This window comes from Acomys russatus, chromosome X (assembly GCF_903995435.1).
Source record: "Acomys russatus chromosome X, mAcoRus1.1, whole genome shotgun sequence".
NCBI classification, from domain to species: domain Eukaryota; kingdom Metazoa; phylum Chordata; class Mammalia; order Rodentia; family Muridae; genus Acomys; species Acomys russatus.
The window spans coordinates 61,602,757-61,613,241 of record NC_067169.1 but is presented as its reverse complement, the minus strand read 5'-3'; the positions used below and the strand labels follow the sequence as shown (position 1 = coordinate 61,613,241).

The 10,485-nt window shown below is 34.8% G+C and overlaps 1 protein-coding gene across 1 annotated transcript in view; it reads right to left on the bottom strand.

Moving 5' to 3' along the window:
* The window catches only part of Apool (apolipoprotein O like), a 56,205-nt gene continuing 45,720 nt past the window's right edge, over positions 1-10,485 (bottom strand). The window contains exons 7-9 of the mRNA XM_051141292.1: positions 6,516-6,629; positions 6,216-6,324; positions 1-353 (exon numbers count right to left, since the gene is read on the bottom strand). Of these exons, the coding sequence (XP_050997249.1) occupies positions 265-353; positions 6,216-6,324; positions 6,516-6,629 (312 nt within the window). The 3' untranslated portion in view covers positions 1-264. The remainder of the gene's footprint in view (positions 354-6,215; positions 6,325-6,515; positions 6,630-10,485) is intronic.

The following is a 10,485-nucleotide window of genomic DNA, read 5'->3' as shown; positions in this document are numbered from 1 at the left end:
GTAAATTCTCTTACAAGTCATGAAATGTATTCCTAGTATTTCTATATCTCGTTTCCCTCACCAATCACTTAATATTGTGTTGCATTCAATAATTTATGGCTTAACCATTTTCATCATTGTCCAAACTGTTTATTTGAAAATGTCATGGAAAAATTCAAGTCATGCTCTTTAAGTGACCCATTTGTTGCATACTTTTTCATCATTGTTTGCAATTTAGTACATCTTGCAGCTCTCTATGCAGGCTCCCTCCCGCTGTAATCTACTTCAGCTTCTAGTGCTGTACATATCTTTATCCTCTGGATGAGACTGCCCATGGTCCATGAGCTTGGGGTCAGGCATAAACTGTGTAGTACCTGTAAGATATTAAATTAAAAAAGACAACATTGAGCTAGAAATGATCATAATGAGTGAGTTAACCCAGAAGCAGAAAGAATCAAATGGCATATACTCACTTATATCTGCATACTAGCCCAAGGGACATGTCCCACAAAAGCCTTCACTTACCAGGAAACTGGGACAGAGGGGAAGGCATCCTATTGGGACTCTAAATGAGAGACGCATGGGAGAATAGCAAAATAAAAGGATACAGAGGGTCCTAGAAATCTACAAGTAGAACATTATGATAGGCAGATTTGGGCCCAGGGGTCCCGCTCAAACTAAGGCACCAGCCAAGGACAATACAGGAGGTAAACTTTAAACCCCTTCCCAGATCTAGCCAATGGTCAGAATATTCTCCACAGTTGAGTGGAGAGTGTGATATGACTTTCTCACATACTATGGTGCCTCACATTTGATCATGTCCCCTGGAGGGGGAGACCTGGTGGCACTCAGAGGAAGGACAGCAGGTAGCCAAGAAGAGACTTGATACCCTATGAGAATATACAGGGGGAGGTAATCCCCCCCCAGGAACAGTCATAGGGGAGGGGAATAATGGGAAAATGGGGCGGGGGGAGGAATGGGAGGATACAAGGGATGGGATAAACATTGAGATGTAACAAGAATAAATTAATAAAAAAAAAGACAACATTTGTATTTGGTATTGGGAGTATAGCAGTGAACAAACCATATTTCAACATGAGCCTAACATGGGTGAAACAGACAGCAAGGTAGGTAAACACAGCATACCCTTTGATGGTTAAGTGTTGCACAGAATAAGAATTGATGGAGGGGCAAATGATGTGTTTGGCTAATTTCCAATTTTAAATAAGGTACCTTAGAAAAGGTTTCTAGAAAGGTAATATTTGAGCCAAGCATCAAGGGAAATGCAAGAATGTGTTCTGTAGATATCTGTAACAGCAAGTGTGAGGACCCAATCCAATGCTGGAATTCAGTTGACAAACGGGCTGACAAACAGGTGTCAATGAATGACAGGAGAGGCGATCTAGCCTTTTAGTTTAAGTTTATGCCCAATTTTAAGTATTTGAGTGGCATAGCTGTATTTAATAAGAGTGTTTTTGCCTGAGTGAAAGAGACTATAGAGTAACAAAGATCGATCAGGGAGATCAAATATGAAGCCATTGCATTACTCCCTGAAGTGCTGAGTGCTTCATGGTGACAGCTGTGAGGATTTGAGAAAGGACTATACTCTAAATCATTTTGAAGGAAAAATGAACAATACTAAAGGGATGGACTGTTTAACATGAGAAACTATAAGAATGTAGTTGATATTCATTGAGGCAGGAAAAAATGTAATGCAAGTAGATTTAGGGAAACACAAATAAAATGTTAAATTTTGGAATCACTGAATCTCAGTTATTTGCTCAATATATGAGTAGAAATGTTGGGTAGTCAGCTAGTACTGTGTCAGTACAGTCCACAGGAGGCCTTAACTCTTATAACTTATAACTTAACTTATAACAGTTCCAGCCTATATAACATTTAAAGCCACACAGCTAGGTAACGTTATCTACCGACAGAGAAGTACAAGGAGGAACTCTTTGTGATACTATAAACTTTCCAGGTTAAGATTAAGAGACTATAACAGAGATAGTAACAAGAATAACCAAGAGTAAGTAATAGCTTACAGGGATTTTTTAATTGGAGGTGCCTTCAGAGGTCTATGATAGGACTCATGGTCTATAAAGTAAGATTAAGAAAAATGTCTACACTATTACTAACCTTCAAAATTGAGTATTTTTATTCAGTCATAAATGTAGGTGACAAGAGTATTACAGTTCCTTTTGTACTGCCAACAGAAATCACAGATGTTTTCATATCACCTTATAGATTATCTTAGGATATTTTCAACTGGCACTACATGAAAATTATAGTAGGTATTAAATATATTGATAGATAATATTTTAACATATTTAAATAAAACAATATATTACTATTATATATTTAGTTTTTAATTTGAAACCCTTCTGAAAAGGGGGAGGGGATAAAGAAATGGTAGTGGTTTTATGCTTATCAACTTTTCTCAAATGTATCTTTACTGCCACCTGGTGGTAGCCCTTGTTCAATAACCTAAAAGGTTTTTTTTTTTTTAACTTTTAAAATTTCTTTTAAATTTTCTTTAAATTTGTCTTTATTTTTGAGAATTTTGATCACTAAAAATTTTATTTTTTGAGAATTTCATATATGAGTACTGTATTTATATCATTTCCACTCTTTCTCCCTCTAACTCTTCCCATGTAAACCCTGCTCTCAGCTTTATGACATCTTCTTTAATTATATGTTACATATGTATATAATACATATTTTTTTTGTCTTCTTTGATTGAAAATTGTGGATATATAAGTTCTGATTTAGATATACACAAGAAATGTAAAGAGACTTTAAGAAGGCAATTTATCTTATTAAAGTTCAGACACACACACACATTATTGCTCACATGTACACATGTCCGTGAATAAAACAGATTTTTCCCTCTCTCAGTAGCTACTGACTAGCTGTTACTCTCCATATAGGGATGGGGAGAAATTCATGCACAATGATATGTGATCATATCTGCCTCCCATTTCCCCCTCCATATCTTCTCAAATTATGTCCTTTTCCCAATTCAAGATTGTTATTGTTGTTGTTATAAATTATGGTTTGACTGCATGTATATCTGTACATCACATGCATGGCTGATATTCACAAAAGCCAGAAGAAAGATAAGATCCTATGGAAATGGGGCATAGACAGTTATGAGCTGACATGTGTGTGTGCTGCGAATGAAATCTGAGTACACTGGGAGAGTAGCCCGTGCTCTTAACTGCTGACCCATTTCTCCAGCCCTTATTTATTTATTTCACTAAGTCCTGTTAGTGCTGCCCATATGTGCATGAGTCTGAGGCCATCTACTGGAACATAAAAAAACATCTATCCATCATCAGTGGGCTTCATAGATGTATATAATGTGACTTAATCATATCCAGACCCCATTCCCTCCCTTCATCTCCTAACCCCTCCCTCTGATATAATGCCCTTCCACTTTGAGTCCTAGTCCTGCCTATTAGGTAATCCACTAAATCCAATTAATGCTGCTTGTATGTGTATGGCTGTGGGGTTATCCACTGGAGCATGAACAACCTGCCACAGCCCATCCCTGTAAGAAAAGTGTATTAAGCAGAGCTATTAGTAGGAATGTGACCAATAATTTTATGTGTCTTTTGCTTTCAGATTTACTTAACAGTGTACATACATTTCCTAAGTCCTGTAACACCTCTACTTACTCCCTTAATTTACATTCTTGTTGTGTTATGTTGACTACACAGGATTTTCTAAGGAACTTTCCCTATAATCTATCTGGTTTGAGGGTAAGACATGAGGACTGGCAGCAGTGCAAGGCTAGTCTGTGATATATAGTAAGACCCTGTGTCAGGGTTTGTGCATCATGCATGTGAAATGAGAGAGAAGAAAGGAGAGAGAGGAGATAAAGAAGAGAGATGGAGGAGAGATAGAGGAGACAGAGAGAGCGTGAGTGCGAGAGAGGAGTGGGGGAGAAACAGATTGAGATATTGAAGTTTAACCCTAACAGGAAACATGTGAGAATTATTTTTATTGTGGGTGAGGAAACTGAGCTGTGGATAAGGATGGGGAAATTGACCTTAATTGGTGATGAGTATCTTGCCCAGGTAATAGAACTATTTGGTATTCAGCTTCGGGTCTTACCTAAAATCTGTGATCATAATCACTACATGGAACTTTGTGATTACACGTGAAATGGGGAAATGCTAAGTTCTAAAGGTGAATTTTTATTTTTCGAGACAGGGTTTCTCTGTGTAGTCTTCACTGTCCTGGACTCAAGGTAGACTTTGTAGATCAGGCTGGCCTCGAACTTACAGAGATCTGCCTGTCTCTGCCTCCCAAATACTTGAATTAAAGGCGTGTACTACCACTCCCAACTAGAGTGAGGTAATTGACCCTCAAAGATACATTGTTACACTAAAACCCTAAGCACCAATATGACGCATTAGGAGTTGAGGGAGGTAATCAGGACTAGAAGAGGTGATGAAGGTAGAGTCTTTATGAATGGAATTTGTGCCCTATGAAGTGTCTGGACAATATGTTTGGTTCTCTTTACCATGTGAAGATACAAGACATCAAATGCCTAGGAGCAGAAGAGTACCTTCGTAAGAACCTGGCCATGCTGGCACCTTGGTCTTGACCTTTTCTTCTCTTGAATGAAAGCAATGCAGTCTATAGTATTCTTTTTTCATAGTAGTTCATCTTAGCAAATAAATTCAAACACATCATATTCATAAATATCACTATCATGCCTTTCCCACTGCAAGTCTCCTTAGAATGTTCTTCATGTATTACATTATCCAAGATAGGAATAGTGTTTCAGATCACAGGTAGATAAGGAAAAATATTAACCAGGAATGATTTAGATCCCACTTTAAGCTGTATTTTTTTTTCTTAAGCTGTATTTTGTTTCACCTTCACGAAGATAGTTGGGAAGTGACAGACATTTAGAAAAATGACTACATATACTATACTTTTCATAAATAAGCTGAACTGAAATTAGCTCAGAGAGTCTAAAAGTTGTGTATCTTATCTTGATTAAGAAGAAAAGATGGAAAATCATTCAAATAGGCTTTGATATTTGGTGACAGCTTTTCTTAGTCTGATATTATTGCTATTAGTATCTTGCTCTTGAGGCTAATCTAGGAACTCACTAAATAAGTAATAGCCCACACTGACTTCCAGGCCCCAAGCCTTCTGTTTCAGCTTCCCAACTGCTTGGACTACAGGTGTGACTACTCTGCTCTACCACCAGATGGAGACTGAGAGGGGAGTAGGAGGAATAGGAAACTAGAGACAAAATTCTGCCTTTAAATTAAAAGAATGGAAAGTGGCTGGACTGTGGCATCAGGAAGATGAGCTAGAAATACAGCTCTGCTACTGACAAGTTGTATGATTTACTTTTTTAAAAAAGCTGTTTAAGCTCCAGGAGCTTTTCTTTATGTAATGGGAATAATTACCAATACAACAGAGATGGGATCTTGTTTTGCTTTGCATTGCCGGTTGAGTAACAAGTCTCATAAGCACTCTATATCACAGTACATGCTTTATATACGGTAGATAACTGTACTATTTCCACCTTTGCACATATGAATCTGGCATATTTCCTTGGAGATGAGGCAGCTATGCAAATCTGAGACAGAAGGGTTTTTACGTGGCTAGACTATTAAAGTATTTTCAAATACATGGCTACATTTTTTTTGTTGTTGTTGTTCATGGTAGGATTTCTTTAGAAAGCATAACTATCATTTGTTGGTCCCAGAAAGTATTGATTGCCAATACTGAGTACTAGCAAAACTGTAATAGTGCTACATGTACTACTTAATGCTGCAATCTCTCTTGGTACTGGAATTTAATAAAGCCACAGAGAGTGGAAACTAAGACTGACAGGAGACTGACAGGTAAATAGCATGAGAAATGGAAACTGATATGCTTTATATAGGTGTGACTCATACTTGTCATTTGAAAGAATCCTGAAAGGTACACTTTCCTCCTCATGATAAAACAGCTCACATTTATAAAGTGATATTAAATGCTTTACTCAATCATAATGACAGTGCTACTCTACCCGCACAGGTGAAGAAGATATGTACTATAGCTATGTGGTGATTTAGAAAGAAAAATCTCATAACCAAAAATGAAATTCAATGCACACATTTGAGAGAGAGGAAACATTTAGGAAAACATACAAGTTCAAAGTATGAACTATAATGCTCTAAAATTAATAAAAATGAAAACAAAATTAAAAATTCCAAACAAACCTGGAGTGGGTTCTGAGTTAATCTTTGTCACAGAAGCAAGTCCCTTTGGCAAAGACACTGAATGTTTCAGGTCAGGTGTTTTGGCATGTATTTCACCAGGACTTCCTACCTGTTTTTAAAAAACAGACATTTTCTTCAGAAGTAAATTATTTTACTAAAACAATATAAAATTATACTATACCAACTTATTGTGAGTCTTTCATTTGTTTCCATTTCATCTGTGACCTCCCCATAGTATCATTATGAACCAATGCTTACTCAAAGAAAAATTCAATGACTTTTGGTTTATTTGAACTCTACCTTAGTTTCGCCTTTTGGTTCAGGGAGTGATTCTTCTTTACTTTTTTTTGTCCACAGTGACTTAATGGCTTGGTAAATTTGTTGGCTTGTAGCATATGCATTTTTCCCAGTTATCTAACAAAGAAAAAGTGAGTCAAATAATATATACGTAAAAGGTAAAATAAAAACTTTAAAATTCAGATAAAGTATTTTATATGAACACCTAAGAAGGAATTAACAATAAAAATATAAATATCTAGCTCACATAAAATAAAGTAGCAGTTTCAAAATCTTATAAGAAAAATGACCAGCTACACATAAATGGCTAATAAATATATAACTTTATATAATATAACATACATTTAAAATTATGCCTAAGTATTTTAACATAATTTTATAGTGTTAGGGATTGAATTCCAGGAGATGAAGCTAGCACTCTACCAGAAGCCATAATACAACCCCTAGTTTATAATTTTTAAATTATTTTTCAGCCTTATAGAGGGATGCCTAATAAAAATTATATCTATTTAAGGTAACAACACAATACTTTGGTAGAAGTCCACTTTTTGTATTAATTTCTGAAGTCAAGCTTACCAACACTGGTATCAGCTCATGTAGTTACCTTTCACGTGTCTGGGATGAAAACACTTAGGATCAAGTCCTTCTTCAAATTTCAAGTATTCAAAATATTTGCCATAATTGCCTTGCTATAGATAGACCTCATAAACTGTTTTTGGTCTCCTAACATTTTGTCTTATAACTTTCTGTGTATACGAACATCTCCCCTCCCTATTTCCTTCCATTGTCAGCCCCCATCAATCACTATTGTACAATTTGCTTCTCTGGGTTTTAACCTCTCTCCACATGAGTGACATTACTCAAGATTTTTCATTCTGTGTTCAGCCATTATCAGTCTGTTCATGTAGCTTATATTAGAGGGCTTCATACTAAGTGAAATTTGCATCCACAGAAGTTTAGGAAGAAATATTTAGAGAAAGTAAACAGATCACTGAGAAAAATGAGTTTTGTTTGTTTGTTTGTTTGTTTGCTTCAAACTTTATGGATCATTCTCCATTCACTGAGAAACAAAGATATCAATTAATTTCTCAAGAAAATAACATATGATTCTGGTATAAAGATATTGTTAGGAGTAATGGCATATGTCTGTGACATCTCGCCTAGAAGATCCTGAGTTCCACATTATTGTGGGTTACCTTCCACTAACAGCACTTTCCCTTTGAATATATTCTAGTTCCTTCTTATATTTTCCAGAACCCCATGGTTTCAGTATACAACTATCAAGGTTTAAAAGATAACTTTATATGATTACACTTTGACAAACTTGTTTGCTTAAGCAGTTTTGCTCTTTAAGTTTATTTTAACTAATTATATACTTTTATTGTTTTAACTAAGTATATACATATACTCGAAAAATTATGCAATATGAGGCCCTACACTCACTGCCCAGTACAGAAAAATAAATAGTACAGCACACAATCAGGTACAAACAATGATAAAATTAGCATCCTATTCATTATACATATAACTGGGATCAATCTCAGTTGCAGTGTTTTCTCAGAATAAATTCCTAGAAGTAACATTTCTGGATTAAGAATCATATTAATTTTCATTTAAAAATACTATCACATTGCCCTTCAAAAAGGTAGCAATATTCTTTAACAACCTACACTTCCACCAAAAAAATACTGCTGTTATCCTACCCTTTTTACCAAAAGAAGAATTAGGATCCCTTTAAGGCTTTATGTAGCTAAAAGACAAACGCAAGCATCTCTAGATATATATGTTCAGTTGTAGAAGTGCTTGCCTAAGTTCCATGAGGCATTGAGGTTTATCCCTAGCACTGTCTCCAAAATGGTCTATTAAGTTGACATTTATGTAATTACTAATAAAAATATAGTAGCTTTTGTTAGGCCATTTATACATATTATTCTGTGCAGTACCTATCTGTATACCTTTTCTACATTTCAGACAAGTATTCACCGCTTTATTATTTATTTATGAGTTCACAATACATTGAAGATACTAGCTTTTGTTGTATATATTACAAATAGTTTCTTCCATTTTTATTTACCTATTAACCTTTGCATATGCATACTGTCATTATTTTTATATAGTCAAACATATCATCTTTCCTCTGTTAGCTTTCAAGATTATGGTTTACATGAGTTCTAATTTATTTCAAAATAATTAATGTGTACATCTCTTTTTCCTCTTATGTTTTAAATAGTATTTCATTCCATGAGGAGATCTCTATTCCATCTAAAATTTATTGATACTTAGTACCTGGTAAAGTTCTTTAGAATCCCAATACAATCTTAAGCAGCATATCCTTCCCTTGCATACTAATGTAAAGCACCACCATTACCACATAGCAATCATTACCCCATGTATATAATAATATATTTAAGATAATTTTAGGGAATTTTCTTTTACCTTTTGACCTATTTTACCATCTATACTACAATTTAGTATAGTGATCAATACATAGAAGATGGATGAAAAATGTATGTTGAATGAATTTCACATTCTACTAAAACCTAAGACTTCTGGAAAAACTGAATTAAAATTCTAGATTTTAGAATGCCTTCTATGTCAATAATCTTTTCATTTAAAAACAGGTTATCTCTATAAACACATTCAAGGCTTTTACAAAGTCCACTTGCACATAACTGATATTATGTACTAGTTTGTCTCTGCACCAAGCTGATTTCACTTATCTCAGTGTCCTCTAGGTTCATCTATCTTATAATAAATGGCAGAATTTCTTCTGCTTTATGGGTGGATAATGTTTTATTGTATATATGTAACCACCATTTCTTTAACCAGTCATTTATTGATATACACTGAGGTTTTTTTTTTTCCAGTCTGGGATATTATGATACTGCTATAATGAACACAGAGGAAAAAATTTCTTGAAGGCACTACTTTTATTTCCTTTAAGTATAAACTACAATAAAAGAGAGGACAGAAGCAATTTTAAGGGGCTGGAAGAAATAAAGGAAATATTGGTCAGAGAGAATGAACATTCAATTGTAAGATGAACAAATTGTGGGACTCTAGTGTACAGCCTGGGCACTAATAGATGTGCTAGTTGGATTGTGCTAATCATAAAGTTAGTAAAGCTCATTCAACTTTATAAAACCATATGTGTGTGTGTGTGTTAATGACGAAACACTACAAGGACAATTACTTTTAAATAGAATACTCTTGCATTGAGTGAGGCTTTTATTCTGGAAACTATGTTCTAGATTATCATTTGTTTTTAAAACTGTCAGTCCTTTCCCTCTTAAAAAAAATTGTAGGCCGGGCATGGTGGCGCACGCCTTTAATCCCAGCACTCAGGAGGCAGAGGCAGGTGGATCACTATGAGTTCAAGGCCAGCCTGGTCTACAAAATGAGTCCAGGACTCTGTTTCAAAAAACAAACAAACAAACAAACAAACAAACAAAACTTATAACAAAAAGCCCTTCTCTGACATCCTTTTAAAGTACTTGCCTGATTAGAGAAAAATATTATTTTATTTTTATTTACTTGCTTATTTTTAATTAGCATTATTTTATATGTATAAAGGTTTTGCCTGCATATACTTATGTGCATTGTGTGCATGCTTGATGCTTGCACAGAAGAGGGCATCAGATCCCCTACAACTGGAGTAACTGATGGCTATGAGTTGCCTTGTAGATACTCGGAAATGAATCTGGTTCCACTGAGCCATCTCTCCAGTGCAAGTGAAAGATTTTAAAAAATAAATTTGGTAAAAAAAAACTCATAGAAATTTGAATACCAAAAAAATAGAAATTTAAATACCAGTTAATAGTAGTTACTTTTAAATATAAATACATCTTTTCAAAGTTCTTTTTAAAACTTGAAAACAAATTTATTTATTTATTTTTATTTAAGTAATTCACTCAGAATACTTCTTAATTGTTATCACCTCACTTGTATATTCCAGTTCCCCATCCCACCCTCT